The 20,874-nt window shown below is 47.3% G+C and overlaps 1 protein-coding gene and 1 long non-coding RNA gene across 3 annotated transcripts in view; one reads left to right on the plus strand and one right to left on the minus strand.

Moving 5' to 3' along the window:
- Positions 1 to 20,874, plus strand: part of ADCY9 (adenylate cyclase 9) — a 146,099-nt gene that overhangs the window by 83,775 nt on the left and 41,450 nt on the right. For both annotated transcript variants that reach the window (XM_010339128.3, XM_003928473.4), the window contains exon 3: positions 17,526 to 17,716. In XM_010339128.3, the coding sequence (XP_010337430.1) occupies positions 17,526 to 17,716 (191 nt within the window). The remainder of the gene's footprint in view (positions 1 to 17,525; positions 17,717 to 20,874) is intronic.
- LOC141580531 (uncharacterized) lies at positions 13,074 to 14,441 on the minus strand. Its single transcript, XR_012512684.1, has 3 exons — positions 14,347 to 14,441; positions 13,923 to 14,104; positions 13,074 to 13,385 (listed from the first exon to the last, which is right to left on the minus strand). It is a non-coding gene; the product is annotated as an uncharacterized LOC141580531 (long non-coding RNA).

Raw genomic sequence — 20,874 nt, forward strand, 5'->3', positions numbered from 1 at the left:
CAGGAGTGAGCCAGCCCCCTCTTCTACTGACACCTCTGGAGCTGTTGACCATCCACAGCTGTGTGAGCTTTAAAAAGAGCCAGCCAGCATGTGGGATCCAGGATGAGATCCTGGAACATAAATCAGGCGAAAAGTTGGTGAAACTCAAATCAAGTTCATCGTCTAGTTAGTAACACTGTACCGATGTTAATTTCCTGTTCTTGATTACATAGTACAATAAGACATTCGTGTTAGGGGAAGGAGCAGAGCGAGAGGTATATGAGAATTCCTTGTGCCGTATATGCGCCTTTTCTGTATGACTTACATTAGTTTGAATTTAAAAGTTAAAAAAAAAATTAGGCCAGGCACAGTGGCTCACACCTGTAATCCCAGCACTTTGGGAGACCAAGGTGGGTGGATCACAAGGTCAGAAGTTCGAGACTAGCCTAGCCGATATGATGAAACCCATCTCTACTAAAAATGCGAGGAAAAAAAAAAGCCTGGTGTGGTGACGGCCACCTGTAGCCCCAGCTGCTGGGGAGGCTGAGGCAGGAGAATCACTTGAACCTGGGAGGCAGAGGTTGCAGTGAGCCAAGATCGTGCCACTTGCACTCCAGCCTGGCAACAGAGCAAGACTCCATTTCAAAAGAAAAAAGGTAAAAAAAAAAAATTAAACCGCAAAAAAAGAAAGAATCGAATTGTGTCTCTCTTACTTAAAACACTGCAGAGCCCTTCTGTGTGCCTAGTATGTAAGTCAAATGCCTCTTGTCATTTTGAGACAGAGTCTCCAGGCTGGAGTGCAGCGGTGCAGTCTTGGCTCACTCCAGCCTCCACCTCCTGGGTTCAAGTAATTTTCGTGCCTCAGCCTCTCGAATAGCTGGGATTATAGGCATTCACCCCACCAGCTAATTTTTATATTTTTAGTAGCAACAGGTTTTCACCATGTTAGCCAGGCTGGTCTCAGACTCCTGACCTCAAGTGATCTTCCTGCCTCAGCCTCCCAAAATGCTAGGATCACAGACATGAATCACTGCGCCTGGCCAGGCAGACATCTCTTACAATGGCTCCTGGGGCCTGGCCCACCTCCCCAGCCTCGACTCATGCCACGCTTTCTCCCCTCACTCTGCCTCGGGGACAGTTGCCACCTTTCAGCCAGGGGAGTGTGCTGGGACCATCCTCTCCATGATGATCCCTGCACTCCACGTGCCTTCCCCAGACCTGCACTGCCACGATTGGCTTCGTCTCACTGTGACGCCTCCACTTCAGTCTCATTTCTTCAGCGAGGACTTCCCTGATTCTCTGTGCATCCTGAGTGCTGGCTGTTCTCTATTGTAGGAAGCTTTTGCTTTCTTCTTGGCTCTTAATCGCAGCTGGTGACTCGGGTCTTGCTTGTGGATTCTCACTGCCACTGGTTCCTACTGCTGAGTCAGATGATGGACATCATGCTCACAGTTTTATCACCAGCGTCTTAGCCTGGCACGCAGCAGGCACTCTCATACAACCCATAAACAGACAACTTCTTTTTTTTTTTTTTTTATTTCTATTCACATTTTTTTTTCTTTTTGTAGAGACGGGGTTTCACCATGTTAGTCAGGATGGTCTCGATCTCCAGACCTTGTGATTCACCCGCCTCAGCCTCCCAAAGTGCTGGGATTACAGGCGTGAGCCACTGCACTCAGCCAACAGACAACTTCTTGTTTCTCACTGTGTGAAGAAAGTTGATCTGTGTAATTCAGTCTCCAGAGAAATGACTGTACTTTCATTACTTTGTTCTGCCCTTCCTGGATCTCCGGTGCCGTTTGCAGATGGACCGCTGTTGCAGGGATGTGATTCGATACTTGACATTTCTGAATGTCCATGGTACTGGGCCTTCCCCCAGGTACCACAGTACGAAGATGTGTAACACAGCCAGGCGCGGTGGCTCAAGCCTGTAATCCCAGCACTTTGGGAGGCCGAGGCGGGTGGATCACGAGGTCAAGAGATCGAGACCATCCTGGTCAACATGGTGAAACCCCGTCTTTACTAAAAATACAAAAAAATTAGCTGGGCATGGTGGCGCGTGCCTGTAATCCCAGCTACTCAGGAGGCTGAGGCAGGAGAATTGCCTGAACCCAGGAGGCGGAGGTTGCGGTGAGCCGAGATTGCGCCATTGCACTCCAGCCTGGGTAACAAGAGTGAAACTCTGTCTCAAAAAAAAAAAAAAAAAAAAACGATGAGTAACACAGAGTCAATGTAAGGTGTTAGGAGGATTTAGAATAGGTCTAATCTCATTCGATTTCAGGAGCTTATGATGTGTTGAAAGAATGAATAGGATAAAAGTTATTCAGAAATTTTCCCTGTTTAATTTTTATTTATTTGTTTATATTTTAGAGACAGGGTCTCACCCTGATACCCAGGCTGGAGTGCAGTGGTGCAGTCACAGGTCACGGCAGCTTTGAATTTCTGGGCTTAAGCAATCTCCCTGCCTCAGCCTTCCAAACTGCTGGGATTACAGATGTGAACCACTGAATCTGGCCTATTTTCTCCTTTAAAAAAAAAATTACTGCAGACATACATATATGCACAGATATACACACATGTATATGTAAATATGTATCTTATACATACATGCATATAATAGATATACACATATGCAGAATTGTGGCATATTTAGTCTAATTTTTTTTTTTTTTTTGAGACAGTCTCACTCCCAGTTTGGAGTACTGTGGCACAATCTGGGCTCACTGCAACCTCTGCCTCCTGGGTTCAGGCTATTATCCCGCCTCAGCCTCTCGAGTAGCTGGGATTACAGTGTGCGCCACCATGCCCAGCTAATTTTTGTGTTTTTAGTAGAGATGGGATTTCATCATGTTGGCCGGGCTGTCTTGAACTCCTGGTCTCAAATGATCTGCCCACCTCTGCCTCCCAGTGTGAGCCACCACACCTGGCCATGTTTAGTCTTTAATCTGTCCTCTAGCCGCTTCTCTCTGGGCAGGGAGAAGGATGGAAAGGGAATGGGGCCTGGTGGCCACCTTCGAAACTTGGAGGCTCCGGTGCCACCCTGCCCTTAGGTTGGGCACAAAGGTGATTGAGAGAAGGCTTGTCAGCCGCTGGAAGTGTCTCTTACACTCTCGGTGATTAAAACTTGTATTGTCCATGAATTTAATTTTGTTTCAGGATGGAGAAGAGGACATTACAAATTAAATATGTCACAAAAAAGGTAAGGAATCACCAGTCTAATAGGGTTGAGGGCGAGTGGCTTGCCTTCGAGTTTCAGAAGGCGTTATTATGGATCCTAGAAGGAATTTCACATGTTTCAAAGATTCTAACAGAAGTGTTCTGGTGAAGTGGAGTCTGGCGCTGGGACCCGCCATTTCAGCCTGGAGCTGCCCCTGTGTTAGGCACTGTGGAAACTCAGAACGGATGTCAGTGATAAGGGAATTTCTGGGATATGATGGGGGAATGAATATTGTCACCTGCATTTGTATCAGGAAGGCTCAGTATGCAGATGAGTCAGCTGTAGGGGTTGGTCTCCCAGGCTGCTGGTGGAGCAGTGGGCTGGAGTTTGGCCTCTGATGCTCTCCTATCCCTGAGTTGGAACGGAGCTCGTGTGTTTACATGGTGTTCGTGCAGCCTTGGTGCTTGTGGACGGTCAGGGGCTAGGTTGGTGGGGGGGTGGGTAGGGGCCCCCCTGAGGCAGTAGGGTCCTGGAGGGGACTGGCAGAAACTGGAGATTGGCCTAAGTGACCTGAGTTAGATTCCACCTGATTCACAAATTTCCCTGAGGCTAAGGCTTCAGTGCAAGGGACAGTAGAGTAATACCTCTTCTGAAACACCTTCGGCCAGCATGGCCTCGTCAGTCTCTGCCAGATCCAATTAGCACTGTGGCCTCGAGCCTAGTTAAACATTCAACCCCATGCAGTCAGAGAGCACCCATGACACGCCCATTGTGCAGTGGTGTGTTTAATACATGTGTTGCTTTTAATAGGTCTGAAAGATCAGAGAGCTTGGGGGTATGTTTTACCAACTGTTTTTTAGACTCACATAGTAAAAATTGAAGTATATAAAAAGCAGAAAATATGGCATATCTTCTAAATATTCACATTTAAAACAGTTTTTAGAAATAACATATGTCAAGCAAGGTCAAGCGAATGTATATATAGGCTCTAGAGTTGTGAACCAATATTTCTTCCCACTTACAGGGTTTTTAAAAAATATATTCAAATGTTTCCAAGCTGTTTTGTTTCCTTATCTTAAAAATTATCTACTATTTTGTTTGATAGGGTAACTGTTTCTATTCCACTTTCTTTTTTTGGTGGGGGGGGGGACAGAGTCTTGCTCTGTCACCCAGGCTGGTGTGCATTGACACAGTCTCAGTGCAACCTCCACCTCCTGGGTTCAAGTGATTCTCCTGCCTCAGCTTCCCAAGCAGCTGGGATTACAGACACGTGCCACCAAGCCCAGCTGATTTTTTGTATGTTTTTTAGTAGAGACGGGGTTTCACCTTGTTGACCAGGCTGGTCTTGAACCCCTGACAGCTTTACTCATTTTTATGGCTGAATAATATTCCACTGTATGGATAGACCACATTCTGATTGGCTGTTGCTGCTATTAGTGTACAGGGTACTCTTCCTCTTGTACTTGCATCTAAATGTCATCTATAATAAATAACAGTGAATACTTATTGGTTCCATATTTAGTTTTCCTTTTATCCCACCCATTTTCTTTTAGTCGTTCTTACCACTTCACCTTTATTTTACCTTTATGGTAAAAAAGAGCTTTCTTGTCCACTTGATTTCTTTCACCAATAAGGACAGATGTAGATCTTTACTGATTAATACATAGCTGCCAGATACATGTGGCTGTTTAAAATTTAAATTATAATTGAAATCATTTAAAAGTTAGTTCCTTGTTCATGCTAGCTACATTTCCAGTGGTCAGTAGCCACATGTGGCTGGAGGCCACTGAAGTGGACAGCTACGGGACGTGTCCATCATCACAGAAATAGGAAGGTTTTTTTTTTTTTTGAGATGGAGCCTCGCTCAGTTGCTCAGGCAGGAGAGCAGTGGCTCTGTCTCGGGTCACTGCAACCTCTATCTCCCAGATTCAAGCAATCATCGGGCCCCAGCCTTCCGAGTAGCTGGGATGGCAAGTTCCTGCCACCATGCCCAGTTAATTTTTGTCTTTTTAGTGGTGACGGGATTTCAGCATGTTGGCCAGACTGGTCTGGAACTCTTGACCTCCAGTGAATCATCTCCTTTGGCCACCCATAGTGCTGGGATTATAGGCGTGAGCCACCATGCCTGGCGTATCTCTCTTCTTCTCTAAGTACCCAGCTATACCTCTCCTAGTCTGGAACCCTCCTTCCTGGGCTCTCTGCCCACTTCCATTTCTCCTTTGACAACAGTGGGTTTTCCAGGGTCTGTGCAGAGCTCAGCTTTCTGCCACAAGACAGGGGAGCTTCTGAAGGCTACTCACCCCTTTTGGAAGTGAGGGCTGCTGAATGAAGCTCCAGGTCACCGTTTCATAAGCCAGCTCTCCATGTGTCGATGGCTTGGGACCCAGCCTTTGTCCTCTCCTCTCGGGCTTGGGCACTCACTACTCACTGCCTCAGTTTTGCTTTCAGTTTTCTTTGTGTGTTGAGTCCACAACTTCAGTGGGATTTTCATGAGGCACACCTAACAGAGACACCATGTACAGCAGGAGAGCAAATTACCCAGCCTGGAACATCCCTGCGTGCGGAGTGGGCCTGCTCTCAGCTTCTTGTGGAATGTGCAGAAACACCTTAAGGTTATTAAAAAATTCCTGAGTCTGGGTGCGGTGGCTGATGCCTGTAATTCCAGCAATTTTGGAGGCTGAGGCCAGAGGATCACTTCAGGCCGGGAGTTCAAGTCCAGCCTGGGCAACATAATGAGACTCCATCTCTACGAAAAGTTAAAAAAAAAAAAAAAAAAAGGCAGGTGAGGTGTTGCACACCTGTAATCCCGGCTACTCAAGAGGCTAAGGTAGGAGGATCACTTGAGGCCAAGAGGTCGAGGCTGCAGTGATCCGTGATTGAGCTACTGCACTCCAGCCTGAGTGACAGAGCAAGAGCCTGTCTCTTAAAAATCAAAACAAAACATACACACACATACAGCTGTGATTCTTCCGAAAAAGGTAAGAAAAAGAAAGTCCAAAATACATAGTCCATAGTATTTAAGCCACTAGTGCTGCCAAAATGAAATTGGATTCAAAACAAGAAGAGCAAAAAGAATTTAAAGAAAAAAATAAAAAATAAATTGGAGACAGCAGAGGTATCTCGGGAGAAAATGAAGGTTTTGGGTTTCTCTGTTAGATGACTCAAGCAAGTCTGCATGTGCTCTGTAAACAAGAAAACAGTCTGGGAAAGTGTCAGCCTCTGCCCCAGCCAGTGTGCAAAATACTCTTCAAAAGAGTGAAAACTTCAAAACAAGTTGAAAACCGGGTGATCTGACAAGTGTGGAAATTCACAGCAAGCGTGTGCCTGTGCTGCAAATACGATCTGGGAGAGAGCCAGGAGCCTAGATCAACATTTCCAGGAAGCAGCAGGTGGTGAAGGCAGTGGCATGACTGTTGCGCGGAAGGTTAGTCACGAATGTTCAGCTTTGGTCAGGCGTGGTGGCTCATGCCTGTAATCCCAGCACTTTGAGAGGCTGAGGCAAGCAGATCACTTCAGGTCAGGAGTTCGAGACCAGCCTGGCCAACATGATGAAACCCCATCTGTCTTAAAATACAAAAATTAGGCCGGGCGCGGTGGCTCGAGCCTGTAATCCCAGCACTTTAGGAGGCCGAGGCGGGTGGATCACGAGGTCAAGAGATCAAGACCATCCTGGTCAACATGGTGAAACCCCTTCTCTACTCAAAATACAAAAAATTAGCTGGGCATGGTGGCACGTGCCTGTAATCTCAGCTACTCAGGAGGCTGAGGCAGGAGAATTGCCTGAACCCGGGAGGCGGAGGTTGTGTTGAGCCGAGATCGCGCCATTGCACTCCAGCCTGGGTAACAAGAGCGAAACTCCGTCTCAAACAAACAAACAAAAAAAATTAGCCAGGTGGGGTGCATGCCTGTAATCGTAGGTACTCAGGAGGCTGAAGCAGGAGAATCGCTTGAACCTGGGAGACAGAGATTGCAGTGACCCCAGATTTTGCCACTGACTCCAGGCTGGGTGACAGAGCGAGACTCCATCTCAAAAACAAAACAAAACAAAAAAACAAAAAACCCCACAATTTTTAGCATCTTGTTTTTTCTTTGCATGATACGAGGTTGACAGGAGAGGTGGCTCCACAGCCTCATGGCCTTTCCTCCAGCTCAAGATGCCCATGGGAGGTGTCAGGGCAGGTAGAAAACCACCTGTGGGTCAGAAGAAAATGCCTTTGCAAGCAAATGTCCTCCTGGATGAAAAGGTCCATCTGCGTTCCAGGCAAGGACAGTGGCCCCTGCTGCATTTTTGTGGCCAGGCGTCCGGCGTGCGGGTGTGGCCGGCCTCACCATGCCGTGCGGGCCACACCTGCTACAGGAGAAGTGTGCTGTTGCTGGAAGAAGACAGCATGGGTGTCGGCCCCGCGTTTTTCAGTCTGGACTACAATAGTGAAAGCTGCAGATTGGATGTTTCTTGGAGCTATTTCATGAAGGTCAAATTTTCTTTTGTTTTGCTTTTTTTAATCTCTCCCAGACTTCTGAACTCTTGCCATGTTGAATTTTTAGTTCTTCAAGGTTATTTGGCCTTATTCCTGACTTACATGTTTTTCTGCCCTAGCTGTACCACATTATCTATTTCATTGTTTTATTTATTTTTATTTTTTTGAGAAGGAGTTTTACTCTGCCACCGAGGCTGGAGCGCAGTGGCGCGAGCTCGGCTCACTGCAGCCTCTGCCTCCCAGGTTCAAGTGATCCGCCCATCTTGGCCTCCCAAAGTGCTGGGATTACAGGTGTGAGCCACTGCGCCTGGCCCACGTTATGTATTTCTAAGCCTTTAATATTTTTCATTTACCTGCTACTGCTTACTCTACCTTGTACTCTTACAGAGGGTGTGTTTCTTCCCAGCTTTATTTCTTCTCTGAGTCTCAGAATTATTGCATCTTGTTGATGTTCACATTGCTGTATTTAGTTGATTGCATTATTATTATTATATTTGAGACAGGGTCTCACCCTGTCATCTCGGCTGGAGTGCAGTGGCGCAGTCATAGCTCACTGCAGCCTCCATGTCCTGCTCTCAAGCAGTCCTTCCGCCTCAGCCTCCCAAGTAGCTGAGACCACAGAAATGTACCACCACACCCAGTCTCCTTTCCTTTTTTAGAAAACAGCTTTATTGCGGAATAATTTACATAGGATACAATTCACCCGTCTCCAGTGCACAATTCAGTGGTCCCAAGTAGCTGAGACCACAGAAATGGACCACCACACCCAGCTTCTTTTTCTTTTTCAAAAAAACAGCTCTAATGAGGAATAATTCACATACGATGCAATTCCCCCCCTCAAGGGTACAATTTGGTGGTTTTTAGTGTATTCACAGTGTTGTGCAACCATCACCACAACCTAACTTTCCATTTGCATCACCCTGCAAAGTAACCCGGAGCCCACTCAGCAGACACACCCTCTCTCTCCTAAACCCTGGGCAGCTGGTCACCTGCATCCTGTGCCTCCAGCTCTCCCTACGCTAGACATCGCGTACAAACAGGATCACATAGGGGCTGGCTTCTTTCACCAAACATCAGACAGCTTACTTTTCATTTTCAGTGTATTCCCTTTTTTGGTTTTCAAGTATCTAGCGACTACCTAGTCTTAGATTTTAAATTTAGTTTTTCATTTCTCTCCTTTCTAGAATCTAATTTTCGTTATCTACACTCTGTACTTGAATCAGTACCTCTTAGAAACCTTCAGATGAGCTGTTAGCTCTCTAGGGACAAGAGTGTGGTCTGGGACCCCCCGTCCCTGCTGCAGATGTGAACTGACCTCCCCTCCCTTCCGTCTGTGGCGTCTGGTGCATTCGGTGCTGTCACTTCCCAAGTGAAAACTCATGTGTGGTGGTCTGTTTCGGTTCCGGTGTCTCCCTAGCTCTCTTGTTCCATAACCTCTACCGATTATTTAAACTATGCTCTATTAGTGCTTTCTTAGTTATCGCAGACCTTCATTTTCATTTTGTTGTCACAACTCATTGTCGAAGTGTGGTTTGTTGCTTCCGAACAACCTGTAAACACTTGGACTTGACTTCGTGTGACTCTCGCTTCCTGTGGGTCCAGATCGTCACTCACTCACCGTGCTCCCGTTCACGGCCACTCTCAGGACAAGCACTGTCTTTCCCTTTCGCATGTCCCTGTTGACATGAATTAACTCATTTAATCCTCACAACAGCCCTATGTGTGCTGTGACCAACACATCACAGCATTTTCATTTTCTTTTTTTTTTTTTTTTTTTTTTTTGAGACAGGGTCTCACTCTGTCGCCCAGGCTGGAGTGCAGTGGTGCAATCTCAACTATCTGTGACCTCTGCCTCCTGGGTTCAAGAGACTCTCCTGCCTCCCCCTCCCAAGTAGCTGGGACTGCAGGCGTGTGCCACCACACGTAGCTAAGTCTTGTATTTTTCTTAGAGACAGGGTTTTGCCATGTTGGCCAGGCTGGTCTTGAACTCCTGACCTCAAGCGATCCACTCACCTCATCCTCCCAAAGTCCTGGGATTACAGGTGTGAGCCACCATGCCTGGCCAGTATTTCCGTTATCTAGACAAGGGAACTAAGGTCTAACGTTGAAGTGAAAGTCACCTAGGTTGCGTTTTTCTTTATTCTTGCTTAGCCAGGCATGAGCAAGCTTTTTTCCTTTTTTAACCTATTTATTTCTTTCAACCCTTAGCCCAGATCCTAACCTTCAGTAAGTACTCAATAAACATCTAGTTTGCTGGGTGAGTGAATGAGCGAATGAATGGCTGAGATAGTGCCTGGTAGGCTGTTGACAGATGTACCGGATGTCGTCTCTCCGGGCCTCGTTCCTGCAGTCTTTGTGAAGGCTTGTGAGAATAAACCACAATCCAAGAGGTTTCTTAGAGGTGAGAGGCGAGGGTCTCTGAAGTTTGTGACTCTTGGACTCTCCCTGTGTTAGCCTTTGGGAGTGTAGCATTTAGCAGTGGGGCATTTATTAACATGGAATATGCAAGGTAAGAAGTCAGAACAGCAATGTGGTCACTCAGGGAGGTGCCTGTCTTCCCATTTGGCTGTGATCGGATCTGTTTAACCATTACTGGGAGAGAGAGGGCAAGCTGGGTATAGAAGGGACCTGTTTAAAAGCAGGGATGGGGAAGGGCAAGGGAGAGAGAGAAATGATATGTGCATACACTCTAAAATTTCGTTTTCTGGCCGGGTGTGGTGGCTCATGCCTGTAATCCCAGCACTTTGGGAGACAGAAGCAGGCAGATCACTTGAGGTCAGTAGTTTGCGACCAGCCTGGCCAACACGGCAGAACTCCGTGTCTACCAAAAATATAAAAAGTAGCTACTCATGGTGGTACACACCTGTAATCCCCGCTACTCAGAAGACTGAGGCAGAAGAATCGCTTGAACCCGGGAGGCAGAGGTTGCAGTGAGCTGAGATCACTCCACTGCACTGCAGCCTGGGTGACAAAGTGAGACTCTGTCTCAATAAAACAAAATTTTTTTTTTTTTTTTTTTTTTTTTGGTTAGGCAGAATATCAAGTTAAACAGGCAAGGTGCCCAGCCTTTGTTTCTTTAACTTTCTTCCATAAATCTGTCAGGTATTTTATTATTTGTGACTTTTTTTTTTTAGGAGTCTCACTCTGTTGCCTGGGCTGAAGTGCAATGGAGCAATCTTGGTTCACTGCAGCCTCTGCCTCCTGGATTCAAACAGTTTTCCTGGCTCAGCCTCCTGAGTAGCTGGGATTATAGGCATGCACCACCATGCTCAGCTAATTTTTGTATTTTTAGTAGAGATGGAGTTTTGCCACGTTGGGCAGGCTGGTCTCAAACTCCTGGGCTCAAGTCATCCTCCCGTCTCAGCCTCCCAAAGTGGCCTCCCAAAGTGCTAGCATTACAGGTGTAAGCCACCACACCCAGCCTGGGACTTCATTTTTTAAGAGGTTAAGTTTCACCAGCAGCCATTTGTAGTAGGAACTTGTGATTTATCATCACATACTAAGACAACCAGAACAAATCAGTCCTTGTGATTATTTATTGTATGTATGAGTAGGAAGGACTTACATTACTCTAGAGCATTTTAACGTTAATAGGTGAAAGATACTGTTCGTTTTGTACCAAAACTTTTGCTCTTCTTACGCAGAAGGAATAGATAATTATAAAATATATCTATAACTCCGTAGGGTTTGGTTATTTGGTAGATTAACAGCATTTTTAAATTTTTCTTATTGGCTGATAACAGTTTAGTTTAAATAATTCTCATGCTGCTTGGTCTTTTCAGACCTAGTTGTGAGGGAGAATGTGATGCAAAATGAAAAGACGTTTTCGGAATGTTTCTGAACCAGCCCAAGCTGATTGCCTCTGTTATGTTTATTGTTTTAAGTCGTAAGTGACGTAAGCTTCTAGGCGTTTGTTATGCTATGTGGCTGGCTCCCAACGTCATGTCTTAAAACATTCTTTCCTTCCTGATTATTCTTCTCTTTCTTGTTTTTCTTTTTTTGAGGCAGGGTCTCGCTCTGTTGCCCAGGTTGGAGTGCAATGGTGCAATCAAGGTTCACTATAGCCTCAACCTCCCAGGCTCAAGCAATCCTCCCACCTTAGCCTCCTGGGTAGCTGGAACCACAGGTGCCACCACACCCAGCTAATTTTTTAATTTTTTATAGAGACGGGATCTTGCTATGTTGCTCAGGCTGGTCTCGAACTCCTAGGCCCAAGTGATCCTCCTGTCTCGGCCTCCAAAAGTGTTGAGGTCATAGGTGTGACCCCTGTGCCCAGCTGTCCTTCTCTTTCTGTTGCGTTGGTAGTTAGGTCCTTGATTCTTGGTGGCTGAGGGTGTCTCAATCCAAGGCAAGGCTCCCACAGAAAGAGACCAGGACAAACAAGGCCAGAATTGTCTTCCTTTTCCAAAATGGACTTTGTCAGTCACTCTTCGTATACTTGGTTCACCAAAACAGATGGCCACTATGTGCAAGGTGCAGTTTTAGTTCTCAAAGAAGTAACATTGGACAAGCGTTGTGGCTCAAGCCTGTAATCCCAGCACTTTGTGAGGCCGAGGTGGGCGGATCATGAGGTCAGGATATCGAGACCATCTGGCCAACACGGCAAAACCTCTCTCTACTAAAACACAAAAAATTGGCTGGGCATGATGGCGTATACCTGCAGTCACAGCTACTGGGGAGGCTGAGATGGGAGAATCACTTGAACCCAGGAGGCGGAGGTTGCAGTGAGCTGAGATTGTGCCACTGCACTCCAGCCTGGTAACAGAGCAAAACTCTGTCTGGGAAAAAAAAAAAAAAAAAAAAAAAAAAAGGAAGTAAAACTGTACCTAAGAAGGTTCCTGTTGAAGGAACAGAAAGAAAAAAATAAAAATACAGAAAGGGAATACTTAAGAAGGTTAACTGTGTTAGCTCCACGCACGAAGTCATAGACAAATTACTTTGTCAGACAGGGACCCATTAGGAGATACCCACCCCTCTCTGTAGCCTTTGTAAAATTAAGCTGATAAAAGACATCCCGTTTTTTAGGTTTAAAATCAATGGATAACCAGGAAAGAATATGAGAAATCATATGAACTGTTCTCCTATTTACACTATACTTAAATCATTTAGCTGTCTTTTTCTTTTTTTTTTTTTTTTTTTTTTTTTGGATCTTCTGCTGCAAAAGAGCCATTCTAATGAACTTGGACCCCAGGGTCCATGTGTGTGGTTATTCATTAAATCCTATCGCTTGCAGATTCTCCTGACTTAAGACTTTGGCTGGGCTTGAACTCAGTAACCTGCCCTGATGTATTTCTCAGGCGTTTCTGGTCAGGCAGCTGAGCTCTGCCTTAGCTGTCATGCTGATATCCCTCTGGCTTTGGCAGGAGGTTTCGCTTGCAATTTAGCTTTCCATATTGCAACATAAATAAAAAGATATTTTGTTCCCCGCTTCTGCTTGTTGTGGACACAGAGGTGTGTTTGACCTTTGTAACACTATTAGGATCGTGTTATCACTACAGGTTGGTCATTCAGCTCTTCCTAAAAAAAAAAGTCAGAAACAAATCAGGAGCAATTATTGATTTAACAGTTTTGCAAATGCTTTTGTACACAGAAGGTGCATGAAAAAGGTTCCAGTGATACACAGGTCAAATACCACGTCGATAATCACAGCTCATGTCGAGTGCTTGCTGCGTGCCAGGGAGCTGTAGCGGCTGTGTGCGTGTTGATCATTGAAGTCTCACATCCGAGCTGTGGGGTAAGCCCTGCTCCTGTCCTCCTTAGAGATGAGGAAACTGAGAGGCAGAGAGATGAAGGAGCTCAGTTATGTCACGGGATTGGGGCAGACCTGGACGTGACTCCGAGGCCCCCTCTAGCAGCCAGGCCCTCGGCCATCATGCTTGATTGACGGTGTGGGAGCCTCGCCTCTCACCACCAGTTTGGGAAGAGTAGGTTTCCCATTTCCACCGTTGTTTCCTGACCCCCGTGCCTCCCAACTTCCCACCTGCTGTGGCTGGCATGTCCACCAGCCTCCTGGCTTGTCCTGCACCTCATGCCTCCCACGTGGCTCTTCCTCCTGTTCCCCCCCTGCCCCCACCCCGCCGTGGCCCCAGGATGGAGGCTTCCCAGGATGGCCCACACAGCATCCTGCACGGGTGCTGTCATTCCCTGCACACATTCTCTGTTCCAGACACACTGAGCTGAAAGCTATTCCTTTAGCTATTCCTGCTGCAGGCCCCCTCCAGAAAGGGCCTTTCATGACCTGTTCTGGTAACCTCCCTGCCTGGTCAGCCACCCCCACCCCTGGCCCTGTTTGCTGTTGTGGGGCTCACCTCACCCCGTCGTTCAGTTCTCCATGTGGAGAGCACTGATCCGGGGCCGTCTGTCTCCATCTGCTTGTGCAGCAGTAACAGAACAGCACGGGCTGGGGAATTGGTGTCCTCATACTTCTAGAGGCTGGGAAGTGCAAGATCAAGGCACCAGCAGGTTCAGGTGTCTGGGAGAGCTGTATCTTCTGGAAGGGAGAAGAAAACAGGAAGGCAAGCGAGAGAACCCCCTGAGGCAAGCCCGTGTATGCAGGTGCCGATCCCATAGCCAGGGAGGAGCCCTCCTGGCTCCCTCACCTCCTAAACCCCTGCTTCCTTAAGACTCTCACTCGGCAACGCCTGAACTCTGGAGGGGACACATTCAAGCCACAGCCCCTTCCTTCCCGAGGCTTCTCAAGGTGTCCCCTCCTGTGCTTTCTGGAGCACCCACCCTTCCTCGTGCTGGGACTTGGCACGCCTGACTGTAGTCACACCTGCCCGTCCTCCCGGCCCCTCTTCAGGTGATGGGCTCCACATGGGTCATGATCCCCGCTGACACAGTCACATGTTGTCCCTGTACCCATCAGTGTGTAGTAAACAGGAAGTGCTTAATAAATGTTTGATGAATTACGAGTGACTCAGTAAACCCCCTGGTTCACAAAAGCAACAGCAGACCTTGGAGATGTGCCTGAGGCACATGCCGGGCTTGGGACCAGAGGCAGCCACTGCTGCTCGGCACTCACTGCTGGGGTGCTCCCTGCTCCGTGCTCCCTGCGGACTGCTGTGCTGAGCACTGTGAATGTCCTGGCTGTCCCATCGTGCTCCAGCTCTTTAGGCCTCCCTGCTCAGCCTCTCACTGCTTCAGTTGCTACACGCTTCCAGGAAAGGCCATCTTTACTTTCTCTCGAAGTTCTGGAGCCACAGAGGGAGCAGGTGAACAGTTACCTGGAGAGAGACCCTTCCTGGGTTTGACAGGCAGCCCAGTTCATGCTCCCAGGGCAGCCCTTGTATACGGGGAGCCGTAGCCTTAGGCAGGGGCGCCCTCAGCCGCCAGCACCTTGCAGGGCCAGCCACAGACATAATGGAAAACCTCACCCTTCAGTCGCAGCTTTTCTTGCCTCCAAGCCAGAAAAATGTCCTTCCTCTCACAGTGCGTGGGGACTGTGGTCTCCAGAATGGCCCTCCATGGTCATGCTGGTTCGCAGTAGCTTTTGTCACCACCCTGCCACCCAGTGACTTGTGGGCCACAATCAGGAGTCGTGGGAAGGAGAGCCTTAGAGCAGCCCCCTGGACTAGCCTTCTCATAGGAGTACTTCCTGACGAAGGTGGGAAAAAGCCCTGCCAGCTCAGACTCCCAGCAGGTCAGAGGTACCATTTTCCTCTCTTTGGTCCACATAGGTTGCATTTTTTAACTCTGGCAAAGTGAAATGACAGGGTCAGTCCAGTGTCACCTGAGACAGATCTGAGAAATTAGCGTAAAGCCGCCATCACGCCTACGTTGTATTCCAGTTCACGTTTCCATGTCAGGGTATACATGTTACAACCATGACTGATCCTTGTACGTAAGTTGGGTGGCAGGTTTTGCTGGCGAAGAAAATGCACAAAAGTTCTTCCACTGGACCAGTACGGTGGCTCACACCTGTAATCACAGCACGTTGGGAGGCCAAGGTGGGCGGATCACTTGAGCCCAGGAGTTGGAGACCAGCCTGGCCAATACAGTGAGACCCTATCTCTTTAAAAAAAAAAAAAAAACATAGCTGGGCATAGTGACACATGTCTATAGTCCCAGCTGCTCAGGAGGCTGAGGCTATAGGAACCGAGGAGGTGCGGGCTGTAGGGAGTCATTGCTGCACCACTGCACTCCAGCCTGGGCAACAGGGCAAGATCCCACCTCTAAAGGGAAGAAAACCGTGAAGAGCTTCTTGGGGCCAGCTGGCATCTAAAAATAATCTAAGTGTTTAGATTCTCAGCTGTGCTTTGGCTCCGCTTTAAGATGTCTTTAGGTGTTTCCAGGACTCTTGCCAAATTCTCAGAACAGTTGACTTAAAAAGATAAGCATGTAGTATTTTTATAAGGAGAGGGGGAGATGAGGTGATAAGATGGTGCCATACTTACAATCTGAGTCAGCATTACTGTCGAAGTGGTCGCTAGGTTTGTGATGAATTAATTTTAAAGCACTGACTACATGCATACCCCGTGTACAAAGCCACAGTCAATCAGTGTTGTAGACGTGTCGCCGCTCAGTGGAATCTTTCCATGGCACATCCTTCACAGCCTGAAGCTGCAGCGTAAACCCTTCAAGAAGGGACCCTGCAACCAGGTGCGGTGGCTCATATCTGTAATCCCAGGACTTTGGGAGACAGAAGCTGGGCAGATCACTTAAGGTCAGGTGTTCTAGACCAGCCTGGCCAACATGGAAAAACCTTGTCTCTACAAAAGATACAAAAATTAGCTGGGCGTGGTCGTGGGCACCTGTAATCCCAGCTACTCAGGAGGCTAAGTCAGGAGAATCACTTGAACCCAGGAGGTGGAAGTTGCAGTGAACCGAGATTGCATCATTGCACTCTAGCCTGGGCAACAGAGTGAGACTCCATCCCAATTAAAAAAAAAAGAAGAAGAAAAAGGGACCCTGCTTTGTTTATGATTTTATTCTCAGTGTGTGGCATGCACCAGGCCTGAAATAAATGTTATTTAAATGTTAAATTACATTGTCCCTCCTTCCCGATACATTTGCCATCTGGTTAAATTCTAGTGAGAACAAAGGATGGATTTCTTTAAATAAAGTTTACTTCTTTTTCAAAAATTCCTTGGGCTCTTCCTGGAAAAGCTGCTCCTTTACCATCTTCCCGGCAGATTCCTGGGGCCGGAGCCACCTGCCTGTTCACAGCCCCTTCCCTGGGCAGCGTGGGTCCAGTGTTAGTTCAGCCTCGCCGGAGAATTGTAAAGATGGAAGTCAAGTGTCCTTTTGACCAACTTTTTTCTTTTTTCCTAAATGGGAGATTTTGTGAGAGAATAAAATGCATGTGGACCTCAGCTTAACAAAAGCTGGATGTTCCTGGGGTGAGTTTGGATCCAACAGGAAATAGATGCTCAGCAGATGTGAGGCAGGGGAGGTTGATTGCCTGTTGCTCCTCAGTAGGGTCTCGTTTTCCGGGTGGTTTTGCAATCTCTGACACAGGTAAGATGGTCAGTACCGAAGGCTGCCATGACGTGCAGACTGCTTGTTACGAAGGTACTCACTGTACTGGTGTTTACAGATGGAAGTCAACCCAAGCAGTGTCTAGGGCCGACCAATCTGCTTTGCTGCCTTTGCAGAGAGGTCAGGGGACCCTTCTGTGGAGGAACTTTCTAATGCTTACTTGAACCCTGAAGGACAAACATGAAACATGCAGCCGTTACTCGCAAGAAAACCTAATGGGAGTAACTGGTGTGTCTCGCAGGCCAGTGGTCTCCCTGAGGGTGCACCTCTCCAGAAAGATGGTGGAAGTCCGTCCTAAATGATGACCTGTTCACATTTTCACTTTACTCTCAATTTTCCAGGAGTGAGCCCTCCCCAGAGAGCAAGACGGAGCTGCGTTTCAACTGACGGTGCTTTCAATCTGTGCTGACTGTAACTTTTATCCATCATAGGTTTGAAGACATACCTGATATCGGGTCAGAGAGCCAAGGAGTCTCGCTGCAGCTGTGCAGAGGCCTTGCTTTCTGGCTTTGAGGTCATTGGCGGCTCACAGGTGTCCTCAGGCCCTAGGGGACAGGGGACAGCGTCATCAGGGAATGTCAGTGACTTGGCGCAGACTGTCAAAACCTTTGATAACCTTAAGGTTAGTTTTTTTTGTTTTTTCCTACTTCTAAAACTTTCTATTAATTCTGCAGTAGAGCACGTGAAATAATAAACAGCCCCCAGGTCTGAGGCGCACAACTTTGAATGCTCTTCGATTTGGTTTTCACGATTTTAAAATGTAGTCTAAAGTCAGTAGCATTTCGCATATTTAATATCCTGGCTTTTTGACGTATTATACACCTCCATTTCCTTTCCATTGCATGAGGATGCTTCTCACTTGAGTTATGAGTTATTTTCTCTTCCTGGGACTTGTGGTATTTTTGAGGATTTCTGGAAGCTAGTCATAAATGACAGTAAAAGGTGGCTCTCCTTGGTACCTTGGGTGGAGAGCTAGCTAGTTGATAGTCCGATTTCAGAGACCACTTTCTCAAATACTTCTATGTCTCTTGAAATCCACTGTTTAATGATTATTTGAAATGATGTTGGTGTGGGTGAATCTTAGAACACAGCTCGCTGAGAGTACAGGCTGCTGAGAACGTTGTAGTATTTCATTACTGGAGCCGAGATCCCCTGGTAGCCGCCTGGAAGTGCCCGTTTCTGGACTGACCTTCTGTCATCATAAACTACCAAGGAATTGACGCTGTCGACCTTGGGTATATGAAATCATTTCAGTTTATGAGCTGTTCCTCCGCTTTTACGTCTGATTTAGTTCCCCCACTGGTTTATTTTTATAGTGTAAATATCTACCGTCTCCATTCTTAAAATGACAGGGAGAATAAAAACAGTTCTGCGCTGCTTTGTGTTCTCAGATGACACAGTAGGGTGTCGGTGAGGATGGCGGCCAGTGGTTATGGCCTCACCCAGTACATCTCTGCCTCTCCACATTTATTCACAGGCTTCTATTGGCATTTACAATACCAAGCTGCTACTGGTATTTACAAGGAACCGTCTTCATGATGTGCCAGTCAGCTGGGGTATCCAGATTATTTACTGGGTCAGAATACATTTGTAATTATCGTTGACGCCGCTCACGTATCATGTTCATTTGTTAGCATAATGCAGGGTTTCTCGCCTTGGCACCATTGGCATTTTGGACCACGTGGTCCTGTGCTGTGGGGCTGTCCTGTGCACTGTCACATGGCCGACAGCATCCCTAGCCACCACCTGCCAGATACCAGATACCCACCCGTACCCTACTCCCCAACTGTGCCAACCAAAAATGTCTCCAGACATGGCCCATGTCCCCTGGGGGTGCAGAATCACTGGGACAGTGGCATTGGACTCTCTCTTTCCTGACCTCTTGGAATGTGCATAAAGCTCATATATCTGAGATTCCCTGGATACCTGCAAACTTTAGAGACAGCTGCCTTGCCTGGGCTGATGTTTTGCAGGAGTCAGAAAATGGAGCCCTGGGCTCCTAGACAGCGGACCCAGGCTGGGAGGGGCTGGCATGGGGAGGAATTGGGAATGATTTTGCCTTTTGGGGAAAAATTGTTTCCTCCAGCCTGCAAACTGAGCTGTATTTAAATAGTGAAAGGTAGCCCAAGCCAAAAATGAGTAATTTGTTGCGTTTGCCATTTTAGGTTCCATGTATGTGTGTTTCTGGTAAGGGATGTGGTCACAGGTATCATGGGTTTAGTGACCACAGTTTCAGCGATGGTGATTCTATGCTGCATTGTATTCTAGTCATACATACTTGTTTTGATCGGAATAAGCACAAACCATTTAGCATATCTTCTTGGCATGAGGAGATTTTCCAAATAATTGTTGAACATTTCTGAGAATCTTGTAATCTATCAAGTTGACAGAAGGCCAGGCACAGTGGCTCACGCCTGTAATCCTGGTGCTTTGGGTGGCCAAGGTAGGAGGAACGCCTGAGGCCAGGATTTCGAGACCAGCCTGGACGACATAGCAAGACATCATCTCTACAAAAAAAATTTTTTTTAATTAACCGGGCTTGGTGGCATGTGCGTGTGGTCCCAGCTACTTGGGAGGCTGAGGTGCGAGGATCACTTGAGCCCAGGAATTTAATGTGCAGTGAGCTATGATTGTGCCACTGCACTCCAGCCTAGACTACAGAGTGAGACCTTGCCCTTTCTCAAAAAATAAATAAATAAATAAATAAACGTGGGGCCTGGGGCGCTCAGTGGTGAAGTAAATTTGGGAAACTCTGGGTTATACGACACACAAAGGGTTTCTTCACTGCAGTGCTTCTCAGAGCCTTTACTAGGCTAGCAGGCCTTCAGCTGAGGGTGCAGCATATACAGCATTCTCAGGCCTCTTTGAGCACAATTGTTTCTTTCAAACTGCACCTGGCAGGGCTAATGTGGGTCACACCTTTTGGGGGAATGCTCATGTAGACAAAGCAGTTCCATGCCAAGGACGAAGAGATTAGAGAAGGGTGTTCAGGAAACAATCCCTGAATGTGCATTCAAAGGTTTTCACATGTGTCGCGTTCCAGCTGCCGCTCACCTGCAGTCCGCATGGCTTCGCTTTCCCTCTGAACTCCTGTCTGCATTCACCGCTCAGCTCTGCTACGGTTTCCTGTGCCTCCTCAGCCAATAAGGCTGTTCCCTTCTCCCCACATGCTCAGTCCCTTCAGTCTGTCCCACCTGGCCGTAACATACACCACCTTAAATCTTTGTTTCCTACGCGCCTTCCTGTGAGCTCTTTGGAATCAGAGACTGCGCGTTAACTAACTCAACTATTCCCCAAGTGTAGAGCATGGTGCCTGGCATGTAGTAATTAACAGTTTCTCTTTGGCTGACATTGTTAATTCTTTAATTAAACACGCAGAGCGACGCGGCCTGGCAGAGCCAGGCAAAGGACGGACTCAGAAGCCCAAGCAGAACTGTGTAGAACCAGAGCAGCGTCCGCGAAGGGCTTATTTCCCACCCTCGTCATGTGTGTCCTGTGTGAACTTAAGTCACCTCCCAGGTCACAGCTGGAAAATTCTAATCTGTTGTAACATAGCCTGTGTATTTTAACGACCTACCAGGAAATGATAGTGACGTGAAAGGCCAGAGCTTTGCCCCTGAAGTCATAGCTCATAGGGAACCCTCTCTATACCCAAGTGTTGGCTTGTTTTTTGTTTTTTTGTGTGGTGTTTTGTTTTTTTTTTTTTTTTTGAGATCAAGTCTTGCTCTGTCACCCAGGCTAGAGTGCAATGGCTTGATCTCGGCTCACTGCAACCTCCGC

This window comes from Saimiri boliviensis, chromosome 12 (genome assembly GCF_048565385.1).
Source record: "Saimiri boliviensis isolate mSaiBol1 chromosome 12, mSaiBol1.pri, whole genome shotgun sequence".
Taxonomy (NCBI): domain Eukaryota; kingdom Metazoa; phylum Chordata; class Mammalia; order Primates; family Cebidae; genus Saimiri; species Saimiri boliviensis.